Source organism: Eubalaena glacialis, chromosome 6 (genome assembly GCF_028564815.1).
Source record: "Eubalaena glacialis isolate mEubGla1 chromosome 6, mEubGla1.1.hap2.+ XY, whole genome shotgun sequence".
Classification (NCBI taxonomy): Eukaryota; Metazoa; Chordata; class Mammalia; order Artiodactyla; family Balaenidae; genus Eubalaena; species Eubalaena glacialis.
This window is the reverse complement of record NC_083721.1, coordinates 122,824,994-122,840,699: the sequence shown is the minus strand read 5'-3', so window position 1 is coordinate 122,840,699 and position 15,706 is coordinate 122,824,994. Positions and strand designations below refer to the sequence as shown.

The 15,706-nt window shown below is 35.8% G+C and overlaps 1 protein-coding gene across 1 annotated transcript in view; it reads right to left on the bottom strand.

The window, feature by feature from the left end:
• PLOD2 (procollagen-lysine,2-oxoglutarate 5-dioxygenase 2) overlaps window positions 1-15,706 on the bottom strand; it is a 98,228-nt gene that overhangs the window by 54,596 nt on the left and 27,926 nt on the right. Inside the window, exons 2-3 of the mRNA XM_061193580.1 lie at window positions 3,800-3,891; window positions 984-1,120 (exon numbers count right to left, since the gene is read on the bottom strand). Coding sequence (XP_061049563.1) covers window positions 984-1,120; window positions 3,800-3,891 — 229 coding nt within the window. The remainder of the gene's footprint in view (window positions 1-983; window positions 1,121-3,799; window positions 3,892-15,706) is intronic.

The window sequence follows — 15,706 nt, the reverse complement described above, 5'->3', positions numbered from 1 at the left end:
ACTATAAGCAGAACTTTATTTTTTCCCAGGAGACAGTAGAGAAATTCTGAAGATGCAAGTATATGGACCCTTTCAAAACCTGTAAGTGTTGATGGCACCAGGACTTCAGTATGTCCATTTCATTTCAAAATTTCTGCCTTTATTTAACATTTGCATAAAAGCATTGTTCTTACTTTCATCTGTAATAATCTGTGGTTTTGGATTTTCAAATTGAGGAGGAGATATAAAATAATTTTCCTAAGTTAAAGAGGAAAATGCAAAGGGATTTAAAATGATGACTAATGACCAAAAAATAAAAATAAAAAGGAAGGTAGAGGGACTTCCCTGGCGGTCCAGTGGTTAAGACTCCACGCTTCCAATGCAGGGGACGTGGGTTCAACCCCTGGTCAGGGAAGTAAGATCCCACACTCCGCATGGTCAAAAAAAAAAAAGTTTAAAAAAAAAACGAATGTAGAGAAAATGGAAGAAAGGTAGCAACCAATAATGGCTCATGACAACTTGACATTATTAAAAACATGTGAGAAGAAGATGGAAACAAGTGAACACTCCAAATTTAGTAGAAGAAAAGATATTTACAGATGAGAAAGGTTTTTCTTTATTATTAAACATAGGCTTTTTTATTTCTCACTTATAACTTACATGATGTATTTTCTCCCAGACAACCAGAATCCATTGAGTTGCTCTCTCAATAGAAAAATTCAATATGATCTTTATTCCATCTCAAGTGAGGATTAAAACATGAATTTCACAAAAATTTTAGCTCATGCCCTGTTTTCCCATTGGTATTTATGGTAACTCATCAAATTTGATCATATTACATAACTACGTCAGACCATGGTTTTATAATTGTGAGTAAAATCTACTTTTTAAAACAATGATCCCATGTGAATAAAATAATTTAATATATAATCTACAAATACGAATTTCAACTCTTTTAAAATAATTTAATACAGACTTAGAAAGCCACAGGTTCTTTCTCTTACCATTCAGTAAACAAGACAACCAGATCCTCTTGACTGGCATAATGTTCCATGACTTCTTTCATCAATCTCACTTTTTGGCCCCCTCCAATAGTATTAATTCCATCACCACCTCTCCACTCCTTTCCTTGACCAAGGACCTATAAATGAAATCAACATTTCATCCCTGGGCAAAACTCAGATTATGATAGTATTATAAAAACTGGAAGTCACCAGCAACTTGTACAGTATAACACAGTATCACTCTTTAAATGTTACACTAAGTCATGATGCTAAACAGAAAAAAATTTGATGCCTAGGTTAGGTCACAATTCTTCAATAGTATTTACCCTGTAAAATGCCATTCCTAACTTTACCATTTCAAAAGTGGAGTCTAATCCAAGGAAGCTGGGGGTTGGTGGGGGAAGCCCCAGAAATTATTTCTCACATCCTATTTCTCTTTATTCAGACTGAAATGAAAAAGAAAATGAAGAAACTTTCCATAACACTTTTCAATCTGGCAGGAAATCTGTCTGATGAACGTTGGGAGCCCTGGAAACTCAGTGATTCCTGGCCGGGGCCCTTAAGCGATTTTCCTGCTGAAACCAAATGGGTTGTCCAGGGAAACACAGAGGGCATCAAGTCAAACGTCACCTTCTTCACCTTAAAAATCTTAAGCTTAGGTTACCCTCAAAAGTTTAATAATTTATCAATACAAGAAATCGCCTAAGCACGATTACTCAGGGCTAAGTCTGCAGCCATTCTCGGCTCTGTTTGCTTAGCCTCAGCCGCTGCCTCCTGAATCATATGCCTGCTGACTCACCTGGCTGTGAGGGAGCAGGAGGCAGGTCTATGCCCCCTTCCACCATACACACACGCCTTGTATCTTAGTTTCACCAAAACAAAGTCTGAAGTTCCCAAAATAAGGATCTACTAAAAGATTTGTGAAATTCAGGGGGAATGAAATTAAGAATAAATACAAAAGAAAAAGATCAAATTAATTTAGAAAATAAATATTATTAGTTCCAAATTTACTTAACATTGAGCCAAATACAAGAGCTCGTGGGGTTCCCAGCCTCAAATCTCTAGTGAGCACTTCATCACTACTTATACGGAAGGGATAAATGTTAACTCAAACTGTGGCGGGCATCTGGATTCATACGGGGGCTAGTCTAATAGAATTATTTGTTTTTGCCCTAAGTGACCTCCTCTGGCCCTACGATTTGTTACACTTCTGTTCTACAACCCTTCTGGACTTCTCCAATATTGCAGTCATACCAGACCTAAGTGCTTCTGAGCGCCTACTCTGTGCAGCACTGTGTTGATTAAGCTCTAGTCTCTGTTTTCTTTCCACAGCATCCGTGTGTCAAACTTTGGTATGCATCAGAATCACGTGGAGGGTTCGTTAAAACACCGACGCTGGTCCCTTCTCCCAGGGTCTGCGATTCAGTAAGTGAGGGTGCGCCTAAGAATCCTCATTCCTATTTCCCAGATGATGCTGATGCTGGTGGTCTGGGTCCACACTTTGAGAACCCCTGCATTTCACAATGGAAAGACAGCAGGAGGATCAAAAACTCCAGAGAGTCAAACGGGGCTGGGGTCCAACATTTGACGCCTTACAGGTGCATACCCTGGAGCAAGTTTTCCTCACTAATAAGTAAAGTAATACCTACCTTACATGGTTTATACAACGAAACAACAGCATACCATATGTGAAGGTCCTAACACAGTGCCTCACATGTAAAAAATATTCCACACTCTCCCCTTGAGATGCCCCTCATTGGATTTCAGCATTATTTTACCCTGATTTTTCTTTCATATTGCCCCCTATCAATGCATACTACAATATTTCCCTTCTAACAAACTTCTCTAACATATTCCTCATTTATCCTACATTAAACATCTACATCTCTTTTCTAGCAAAGTTAGCCTCTTTAATAGTTATTCTATATTAACATCTGTACCTAGTCTTCCAGTGGCTAGGTAGCAAATATTACCTTTTTTGTGCATTACATTCTGAAACAGTTCAGTTCTTCCCTAGGCAAAAAAGCAATTTTTCTCTCCCTTTTTTTTTTGTTTTGCTGTTTTTTTTTGTAAATGTACTAAGTTTATTTGTTTTCCTACCTGGGATATTTCCCTATTCTCCTCTGCATGTGAAAAAGACCTGGATGACATAGCCTAATTTCTATTAGAAAATAAATAAGTTTTTTTGTTTGTTTTTTTTTAAAGGCAGGCCTTTCACAGCTCAGTTTACTAGTCCTACCAAATACCCCAGGTTTCCTCTGATCATTTATCAGTGAGCTATTTCCCTGGAGATAAGTCTTCTAAAACCCTTTTATACTTTTATAATGTTATTAAATTCCTCTGAAACAAACAAACAAACAAAAAAACAGGAAAAGCACCTCTCAATACTGGAACAGAAAAGGTATCTCCTTCACAGTAATGTTTCCAATTCTCAGGGTAGACAAACCCATTACAGAAAAAAATTCTTCAAAGTAAGTGAAAAAAATTACTGTCAAATCTTAGTTATGTTGTACCTGTACATGACCCCCCCAAAAGAAATATAAGTATAAATATATTTTTCTGTTGTTTTACAGAACATGTTTACACAAAGCATTAGCAAATATTAAGAAATTATTGTCTGAGTGGCAGAGTATTAATAAGGCCAAAACGTATCTTTAAAACAACCAATTATAGGTAAACTGACACCATTATTTAACCCAACTTCATCATCCTTCTGGGGATTGCAGATCATGTTGTGGTTGTTATTGTTGTTGTTATGAAAAATGTACTTCCGGCACATATTCTAACATCTCCATGAATTAAAAGAGATACCATACCTTCACAGTATAATTGAAGTATTTGGCTGACTGCATAAATCGATGGAATCCATCACTTTCTTTTGTTGCTACAGTTATGACTAATAATTTATCTGCAAAGACAGGGGGAATAACATAAGACAGTTTACCAAGAGGCTAACTCCTCACACTTTACAGATCACCGCAGTGATTAGAGACCTCATTAAACCTATGGGAATGTTCTGGTTTGTTCATCTACATGAGGCTAAACAAAGAGCTGTTGAAAAACTAGGCGATTAAAATTGGTTATATTACTGCCAAACGACAGACTGCCAAATAATGAATTATTTTAATGGTAAAAAAGTGCATTTATTTTTAAGGTAAAGCATGCCCTCAACAGAGGATTTCAACACTAAGAGAAACACTTCCATAAAATGCACAAAGTTTTTATCTGCAAAGACAAACTCTCCTAAATGTTATCTAATCAACAAGGTTCACTGTCACCTATAAGTCATCACTGATTTATTACACACATCAGTGAGTCCAGAAGCACATTATATTCCTCAAAGCACATGTACAAAAAGAAGAGATCCAATCATGAGACTGATCCTAATTTTTTAAAATAAATTATGATGAATTGGGAACAAATATTTAGAAAGAGAATCTTAATTTTTTCCTCCTATCAATGAATTTTTGTATATAGGAAGTCTATAAAATCCACATTTACACCACCTTCAGTGCTTTGTTTTTTCTTTAAAGAATAAAACGGACTAAAATCAGCACTGCCCTAGTAAATACAGCTTTGAGTCACCATTTTACAATGAATTATTATTTTCAACCTAACAAAACACCTCTTCTTAGTAGAAGTAGATAGATTTAAGGAGTCATTTCAAAATACCTGTAGAAGCTATTAAGGAAAATGCTTATCGGGAAAAGACATGTTGGAAAAATTCATAAAAGAAACAAGTGCATCAGAAAATGCCAAAGGTTAGCAGCCAGGGCATTTTTTTTTAACCTTAGGATATAGGAGGACCAAAGGACTAAGAAAACAAAATTAACATCTTTTTAACATTCTAGGCACTGAGTTATATCATCTGACTCTCACTTGATTGTTACCAATAAGAAAAAAGTCAGACAGTGTTAAGTATTCCTTAAACAGTAGACAATCATTGAAAATGAAATATATAGCATTAATGTATTATAGGAATCAATTAAAAGCAATTTCATATGACCCAAGGTAATCATCAAATTTTGAAAATACTTTAAACAAAATACACATAAGTGTAAGACACATAAAGAAAGAAATTCAAAGTCAACCAAAAAAAAGGAAAACATTTTCATGAAAATAAATATTAACATTCTTAGATATTTTTCTAGAAATATGTATTTCTCAATAACTTTCACCATTATGAGAAATAGATATTTAAGGAAAAATAAAAGTCATTTTCATTAAAGCTGTCAGGGCTGAAGCAAATATATTTTAAGAGTACTTTTTCAATTAACTATTCTTTAAAAAACAAAATTTCATTTGTAAAGTTTCAAACAGGGCTTAATCAATTAAGAAAACTTGACCTATTTATCATTTACAATAAATTTTGAAATAGGCAATACAAGATTTTATTTCATAAGAGTAAAAGGAATACTTTTTAAGTCTCTTTTCTGCGTAATAAAATGACTAAAGATAGCTTTCTTTCTTAACTTTTTCTACACAAAAAAATTTATAGATTTTGCCTGGATGGATTTTTATACTTATAATTTCCAGTACAAAATTAACAGCAAGGATTTCATCATCCTTAATAGGAAAAGTAATGGGAACATATATATACATACAGCTGATTCACTTTGTTATACAGCACAAACTAACACACCATTGTAAAGCAATTATACTCCAATAAAGACGTTCAAAAAAAAAAAAAAGAAAAGTAACGTTGGCCAGACCCTTGGGTAGACAGAAATGTTATGGAATCTAATGACTCAGAAGGCAAACCTAAAAATATGTAGTCTGACGGTGTCTGGCAAGCCTATGCCAAATAAGGACTCCTGTTGCTTCAGTACTGTTGCTAATTACAAAAAAGCAAAACCAAGTAATAAATAAGTAATTCTGTCAAAGGCAGGCTTGTTCAATAACATTACGTAGAAACTTTTGTTTCTTCTTACCTGCTATTCACTATCGTGACTGTGATGAGAAATAAATCTTACTCAACTGGGGGAAGTAAAAGAAGAAAGTGCTGACGTGCACCACTCACAAGTTCTTGCCAACCAGTTCAACAGTCCAACTTGTTCACCATCTATGAAGTATGCGTGTCAAAAAATTTAACCTACATTTGACACATACTTTAGATTCCACTAAAATTTATACCACAAATTTATCAGAAATATAAGGACAGAAGACAACTGATCTACAGAATCAATGGCAAAAGAGAAAAAAGGAAAGGGAAACTATTATAGTATATCACCAGAATTGAGACAATTCAACCAAACATACATCATGGCCTTTATTTGGGTCCTGATCTGAAAAGTCAACTGTAAAAAGGTATTTATGAGAAAATTAGGAAAATCTGAACACTAACTTGTATTTGTCAATATTACAGAATTATTGCTAATGTTGTAGCATGCTAATGGCATTGATATTTTTTAAAGAGTTCTTATAATTTAGAGACAAATAATAAAGTATTTACTCAATGAAAGGAAGTAGTGTTTGTGATTTGTTTTAAAATTATTAGGGGTAGATGGGAGACAATGGAGAAAGAAGATAAAGAGTAAATAAGACTGCCCACGTATGATGACTATTAAAAGTGGGTTCCATTTATAAATGTTTGGAAATCCCTACAATTAAAAAAAGAGAGAGTTCAACTTTATGCACAATCCCTAATCTTCCAATCAGAAAAATATTCAATATAAAACTCTTTTCAACAATCTGAATCATCTAAGTAAAAGGAAAAACAGAATAGACAGAAGAAATTTTCTAACCAGACAATATCATAATTTAAACAACTATAATTAGTACCCAATCCACCCACAACAACCAAAAGGATCAAGTGAGATGATTGAAGAAATGGGCTTGAATAATGGGTACCCATCAACCACTACCAAAACCAGTCTAAGATGGTGTCAAAGAAAAGATAAATGGAAGCCCAACTGTGACCAAACGTAAACTCTAGAGCCACTGCCTGACTCTGTTAGAAAACAGTTAATACAGTTTGCATGAGCAAGAAACATGTAAGGCATCTATAGAGTGTGGTCTATTACAACAACCATTTATCAAATGAAAATCACATCATAGCAAAAAAAAAAAAAAAAAAACCTTCTGTAATCATATTTACAAAGTCCCTCAAAATACCTAGCACCATAGTAAGGTTTAATAAATATTTGTTAAGTGGCTTAATATTTAGCCCCCTACGAAAATTTAGATGAATAACAGAATTTCTCCAAAAATCTAAATCTTTTTTATTTAGAAAGGCAAAAAACCAAAAAACACCCTGCTATGTTCTTTCTTACTAATGAACTTACAGCTCTGGGGAGGAAAAATGGCATTGTTAGTTAGTCTTTTTTTTTTTTTTTTTCTCCAAATAGTTGTTGATATAATACCAGAATTCATCAATTTTTAGAGCTGATCTAATTTTTCTTTCCAAAAACAAATCATGGCTTTAAAACAGGAAGCTTTTTGGCTAATATATCCTATCTACAAAATGCTAAAAAAAAAAAAAAATCGGCCCATAAATCCAGCTGAAATTCATTGTCTTAATAACAGGCATCACATTCAGTAACTCAGCGCCAGCCCAGCTGCCTTTGATCTCACTCAGAGGGATAATTCTCCTACTTCCCAAGAAACTTTCCCAGTCTTAATTTTAAATTTGCAAAAATCAAGAAAAATAATTCGACCACAGAAGGAGCTCTGAGTATATACTGTTCTTACTCTGTAATAACTCATTTTATGAAAGACATGTCCTTCATCTGTAAGGATTAGTGGTGCTCAACTTCTATTCAAGAAACACATTTTCTTAGGAATGGTTAGCATAGGGGCCAGCAAACTTTCACTGTAAAAGGCCACATAGTAAATATTTTAGGCTTTGTGGTCTACATACAATCTCTGTCACGATTCTCCTTTTTTCTTCCTTAAAACTTTTTTAAAATTAAAAAAAAATAATCCTTAGTGTTCTGGCTGGCTGTACAAAAACAGCCATGGGCCAGATTTGGCCTAAGGGTCATAGTTTGCCATTGTGGTTGGCCATAGGGATCTGACAACAAACTAGTTGGGTGCCAGTCTCAGACCTACCATTTATTACTTGTTTGAAATTGGTCAGTTACTTAAACTCTGTGTCTCATCTGTTTCTCATCTATGTGTGTAATAATAGCACCTGATAGGCTTGCGGTGAGAATTAATGAGTTCATATATGTAAAGTGGATGATACACTTAAGTCCATACATATGTCTAATGACAGTATCTTATTATTTCCACTCAACAGATAAATGTGTAAGGGAGTTGATGTGCAAATCTCAGCAAGTTATGCAACTCAATCTTTTTCTCTACCAGAGTTATTCATTCAAGAACCAAATATCTCTTCCAACTCTCAAGATTTTATGATGCTAGTACAATACTGTCCCCTTACCCAAGGTTTCTGTTACCCACAGAGTCAATCATGGTCTGAAAATATTAAATGGAAAATTCCAAAAATAAATAACTTATAAGTTGTTTAAATTGCACACCATTCTGAGTAGCATGGTAAAATCACTTGCCATCCCGTTCTGTCCTGCCTGGGATGTGAATCATCGCTCTGTCCAGTGTATCTTGTCCATTAGTCACTTAGTAGCCATCTCAGTTATCAGATCCACTGTCACAGTACCACACTGCTTGTGTCCAAGTCACCCTTATTTTACTTAATAATGGCCCCAAAGCACAAGAGTAGTGATGCTGGTAATTCAAATAAGCCAAAGAAAGCTGTAAAGTGCTTCCTTTAAATGAAAAGGTGAATGTTCTTGATTTAATAAGGAAAAGGAAAGCACAAGCTGAGGTTGCTAAGATCTACGCTAGGAACAAATCTATCTGTGAAACTGTGAAGAAAGAAAAAGAAATTCATGCTAGATTTGCTGTCTTGCCTCAAACTGTAAAAGTCATGGCCACAGTGCATGGTAAGTGCTTAATTAAGATAAAAAGGCATTAACTTTATACAATAAGATATTTTGAGAGAAACCACATTCACATAACTTTCATTACGGTATATTGTTATAACTGTCTATTTTATTATTAGTTATTGCTGTTAATCTCTTACTGTGTCTGATCTGTAAATTAAACTTTATCATAGATATGTATGTACAGGAAAAAACAGAGTATATATAGGATTCGGTACTATCCACAGTTTCAGGCATCCACTGGGGGTCTTGGAATTTATCTGCCACAGATAAGGGGTGGAGGCAACTGTAGTGGGGGAAAAAATCTATGTAAAAACAGTTCAATTTAAACTGTGCACTAAAATAATTTAGCAAGTAACTGCAGATACACCTTCTCAAATCTTTCCATTTCTCTCCATCTCCAAGCAAGCGAACTCAAATCACGATCATCACTAGCCCAGGTTTCCACAATAGCCTCCTAAATCCCACTATACCCACTCCAATCATATCTCTACAAAGCAGACTTAATCTTTTCAAAAAAATTAGATATCTAATCATGTCACCCCATTGCTAAACATCCTTAAATGACTTCCCATTGCTCTTAGCACTGTGGCCAAGCTACTTTACCTCAATGTGGTCCTTGACTACCTCTATCCTCTCTAATCTCACCCACTATCTCTCTGCCCTTTGCTCTCTCTGCTCCAACTACACAGTTTTTCTTTCAGTTCTCCAACAATGCCTGCTCCATCCCACCCTGAGGAGAAGAGCTTATGCAAAACCTTTATCTAATGTCACCTCTGATCTCTTGATGCAGCCACTGCCTGTTCAATTCATTGAGATTCTTACACATATGCCATTTCCTTGGGGGAAACTTCCCTGACCTATTCAAGTATGTCAGTGCCCATTAGACATTTTCACTGCATTCTCTACCTCTCTTTTGGAGCACTTATGACAAATTGTATTTACATATTAATTTGCATGATTATTATTCAAGATTAAAGTCTCTTTCTCCGACTAGACTGTAAATTCCAGAAAGGCAGGATGTTTTTTGCTCAGCACTACACACCTCCAGGACCTATCAAAGTGTTTAGCATACAGTAGATTCTTAATAAATATTTGTTGAATGAGTGGATTCAGGAACAAGGGATGTTATATTTTATCTGTGTGGGTGTATAAAATAATTTGTTCCCAACAAAATCCTTATGTAGTTTGCATTATTACATCCAACTCATAGATGAAGAAAATAAGGTTAAATACGTTAACTTAGCCAAAGTCACCCAACAAGTTACTAGCAAAGCTGGAAGTGGAACTTTGGGTATTCCTCAAAGTCCATTTCTTTCCAATGTTTCATGTGGCCTCACTTGGTGGTAAGAGGTCAAGAGGCTAGAATCTGTTTAAAATTAAAATTAAAATCTGTTTAAATGTACAGAAAAGAGATAACATAGCAAGCCTAAGACTTCAATCTTAGTTTGCAGGATTGATCCTCAGCTGGCGTCTGGAAAGCTGGATTTGGAGAGGATTCCCACCATTCCCAGATAAGAACAGCTCATTGTATCTGAATTGTACAAACAAGGTATTTATGATGAACACCAGCTTTCCTTCTAGGAGTTCGGAATTCTGGTACAGAGGTTGCCTCTATGACCAGCCCCGAATAAAAACCTTAGGCACTGAGTCTCTAATGAGCTTTCCCAACAAATAACATTTCACATGTGTTGTCACAACTAGTTGCTGGAGGAATTAAGCTAATCCTCTGTGACTCCACTGGAAAAAGACTCTTGGAAGCTGTGTCTGGTTCCCCTGGACTTTGCCTATGTGCCTTTTCCCTTTGCTGACTTTGCTTGGTATTCTTTCAATGTAAAAAGTCATAGCTATCAATATGACGATATGCTGAATCATCTGAGTCCTCCTACTGAATTGCTGAACCTGGAAATTGTCTTGGGGATAGCTGACCCATTATGCTTCTAGCTACAGGCAGCATTTCTCCATCTGAAAGAGACACTATGGGCCTAATTGATTATGTCTGATACATGGCTGAGTTTTACATTCTGGGCTCAGAGGCCAGGCTAGAGACATACAGCAAAGACTCCAAATAGACTCCATAAAGGAAATATTTGGTAGATAAGACAATCATACCCTGCTCCTCCACTGATTGAGAAGCATTTCATTTTAACATAACATTACTCAAATACAAACTCAAAAATGAGCCAATGTGTGAGACTGCTGACCAAAACAAACACATAAACAAAAACTCAATCTTAACGGAAGAGGTGACGATCCCACTGTAACCTGTGCAGTTCATGTACAAGACATTATCAGACGTTTGGCATGCTACATTAAGGAGAACTTTGAGAAGCATGGAGTTTGGCCAGCATGGTTAGAGGTTTGGCAATCATTTCACATAGCGAATAATTGAGGAAGTGAGAATTTTTCTGCCTGAAAAAAAAGATTCACCACCTCTCTACCTCACCATATTTGAAGAGAAAAAAAAAATGGATTTCCTCTATTTTATTTTCAAAGAGATAATTGGCTAGAGGAAGAATTAATGGAGAGGAGGCAAATTTTCTATCAATACTGTCTTACTCTGTTCAGGCTGCTATAACAAAATACCACAGACGTGGTAGCTTATAAACAGCAGGAGTTTATTCCTCCCAGTTCTGGAGGCCGGATGTCCAAGATCACAGCACCAGAATGAACACGTTCTGGTGAAGGCTCTCTTCTTGGCTCATAGCCAGCACCTTCTCCCTGTGTCCTCACACGGTGGAAGGGGCCAGGGACTCTGTGGGGTCTCTTTTATAAGAACACTGATCTCATTCATGAAGGCTCCGCCCTCATGACCTAAGTGTCTCCTATAGGCTCCACCTCATCGTCTTCAGATGTTAGGATTTCAACATATGAATTTTAGGGAGACACAAACATTCAGACCATTATAGTTACCAACATGTTGACTAAAAAATATGGCTATTTTATGAAACACTTTCATCCATGGGAACTGTTATAGTGGGCAAATAAGAATAAGTTTTGGTCTCTGGATATTAGCTTAAGCAGACCTTCTAATGAATATCTTTCTCACAAATGGGATCGAATATTTCATAGTATAAGCGTCTTCATAATTTTATCATGGTGAAAGGGGATGGGGTATCTTTGGGACCTCTTTTATAAGAGCACTAACCCAATTCATGATGACTCTACCCTCATGACTTAAGGATCTGCCAAAGACCCCACTTTCTAATATCATCACCTTTGCGGGTGAGGATTTCAATATACGAATTTTGGGTGGTCACAAACATTCAGGTCGTAGCAAATACAAAGTACAGTTAAAAGCACCCAGAATGAATGGACTGTCTTGGAAAAGCAGCATTTCCTATCTTTACAAGTATTAATATAAATAGCACAGGACCATTTTCCAGAATTTATGACTTGGAGAGCACAACTGATCCCTTCAAAAGTTATGAGATGCATACCTTGAATGTAATTTTAATGTCAAAGGAAAAAGGATCTGCCCTCTTCAAGCCAGAGCTGACTCCAATCTGTTGAATTCCAAGGGTTCAAAGGTTGCAGCAGGACTTCCCTGGTGGTGCAGTGGTTAAGAATCCACCTGTCAATGGAGGGGACACAGGTTCGAGCCCTGGTCCGGGAAGATCCCACATGCCGCGGAGCAACTAAACCCGTGCGCCACAACTACTGAGCCTGCGCTCTAGAACCCGCGAGCCGCAGCTACTGCGCCTGCGTGCCGCAACTACTGAAGCCCGCGCACCTAGAGCCCGTGCTCCGCAACAAGAGAAGCCACCGCAATGAGAAGCCTGTGCACCGCAACGAAGAGTAGCCCCCACTCGCGGCAACTAAAGAAAGCCCCTGTGCAGCAAAGACTCAATGCAGCCAAAAATAAATTAATTAAACAAACAAAAAAAAAGGTTGCAGCAACCTCCAAAATAGAAAGATATACCAGTAATGAGAACCTCCTTTGAGTGGGATGATATAACCCATCTGCTGGCCAAATGCTTTAGCAGACAGTATGAACCGCCTGCCAGAAATTTGGTCCCAAGGTTGTACGGTTTGTTCAAACAAATTATTGTGTTTGGTTTACAATCTGATCTACTGCTCTTTATTCCATATTATGCATAGGCACTAAAAGTATTTCCCAGACTCATCAGCAAAGGGCATCAATAATAAAGTTCATTACCAGAACAAAACAGCAGGGGCTGAGATTGTATACTCCTGCTAATTCACCTACAAATGGAAAAACAAAAACAAAAACAAAAAAACAGTTGTCCTAGGGCAGAGAACATCCTGAGATGCACTTGTGGTCCATGTGAGACAAAGCTGCAAGGGTGAGGTGCCTGAGCCAAGATGACCTTTATTTCTCGATAATGGAAAACAAAAAAATCTTTTTAAAGACGTCTGCTTAATCTAAAGGAATGAAAATAAATCAATGTGGGACGCAAAATTAAAAGCAGACCTGACAAAATGTGGAGGGGCTGAAAGGAAACAAATGAAAAGTCGTAACTGTAATTCATCATCTTCAAGTACACAGAAACATTTGCTTCTCCCACTCCACATTGCCATGAACACATTATAATTATATATATTTTAAGAGGGCATTTTCCATTGTACCCAGGTAGCATAAAATGAGTACAATTAATCTGAGCAGCAGCCCATCCTCACCTGCCTTGAGAGTTTTATGGCATCTTTTCTGGCAGTTCAGAATCCTCCACAACTTGCTAGCTCCCCACAGTGTCCAACAAGTTGAAGCTGCCATATAAAAGATTACTATAAAACCAAATCAGCACATTAGACATTTCAGGGACATAAAATTAAATGTAGACGATGTGACATCTACAACTATAAATACCTTCTCCTATGGAATTACTACAAGACTCCAAAATAAAGCTTTATTATTCACTTTGTGTTATAAAATATCATACACTATCATCTTTATATGAGAAGTGTCTTATTTTTTTGGAGTATATCCCAGAAAATAAAAGAAATATTCTAGTATTCACTATGCCAAGTTAGAGATTAAAACAATATATTTGTATTACACATGACTGCTTTTTCCTTCTCCAGACACTTTTTGTAATTTAATTTTTGGACTGGGTGATAAAGTAGGAAATGATATTCTTTCCCAGCCCTTTCTCCCAGACATACAGCTGACTTACCCTCAGGAGATACCAATGATATTGTTCTTATGGATGCTTCAAGAGATGTCAATGCATACAATACCAAACACTTTATAATCTATACCCCATTTTGCTTTTCTTTTTTCAATTTATTTACACTTAAAAAAAAAAACAGTTCGCCAATTTCTTCAACCCCTCAACTCCCCAACTTTTGGCAATCACGAATCTGTTCTCTGTATCCACATATATATATATGTGTACATATATGTGTGTGTATATATATGTATATATGTGTATATATATATCTTGTGTGTGTATAAATATATATATGTTTTAAGATTCCACATGTGAGAGCAAACAGTATTTGTCCTTCTCTGTCTAACTTATTTCATTTAGCACAATGCCCTCAAGGTCCATCCATGTTGTCACAAATGGGAGGATTTCATTCTTTTCTATGGCTGAGTAATAATATTTCATTGTATATATGTACCACAATTTCTTTATCCGTTCATCTATCAATGGAAACTTAGGCTGCTTCAAAATCTTGGCTATGGTAAATACTGCTGTGATGAACATGACTGTGCACATAGCTTTTCAAATTAGTGTTTTCATTTCCTTCATATAAATAACCAGAAGTGGAATTGCTGGATCATATGATAGTTCTATTTTTAATTTTTTGAAGAACCTCTATAATGTTTTCCATAGTGGCTGAACCAAATTGACATTCCCACCAACACTGCACAAGGGAAACTTTTCTCTTATTAGAATCTTTATTTTAAAGTCTACATTGTCTGATATAAGTATAGCTACTCCAGCTTTCTGTTGGTTTCCATTTACATGGAATACCTTTTTCTATCCCTTCACGTTCAGTCTGCGTGTTTCCTTACATCTAAATGAGCCTCTTGTAGGCAGCACATAGATGAGTCTTGGCCTGTTTTTTTTTTTATTCATTCAGGCACTTTATGTCTTTGGATTGGAGAATTTAATCCATTTAAAGTAATTATTGATAGGCATGTGCTTATTGCCATTTTGTTCACTGTTTTCTGGCTATTTTTGTAGTTAAATTATTTTTGCATCTTTTAAAAAAAATGTACATATCTTTGAGATATTTTCAAATGGAATCCGGCAGCACAGTATTCCATTACATGGATGAACCATAATTTAATTACCACCATGCTAGTGGCAGATATTATTTCCAATCTAATATTGTACTAAAAAAAAAATCTGCATTTGATAATGATGTACATAAGTAATTTCTTACATGTAAGATTGTATCTGCAGAATAAATTCAAAATAGAATTTATGAGTCAAAAATTTCCCCCCATTCACTATCACTATTATCATTTGACTTTGTTTTGACATATGATTTCTGCCAGGCAAAATTTCTTTTCCTACAACATTGTTTTTAATCCGCCATTAACTCTTACATTCCTAGGTTTGTGTTATACTTTTAAAAAGTCTTTCCACATGTTATAATTATAAAATAATTCTTCCATATTTTATTCCAGTTTTTAAAAATTTTTTTTATATTTACTTTTTTTATGTGGCTGAAGTTGAACAAATGAAATGCTGAACCTGTTGAGGCTCTCTCTCATATTATTCCAAACAAGGAAGTCCTTGGGTTCCATTCTGAACTTTATAGATAGATAGATAGATAGGTAGGTAGATAGATAGATTTTTTTTTTAGAATTTTTTTTTTTATCTCTCTCATTTTATTTTATTT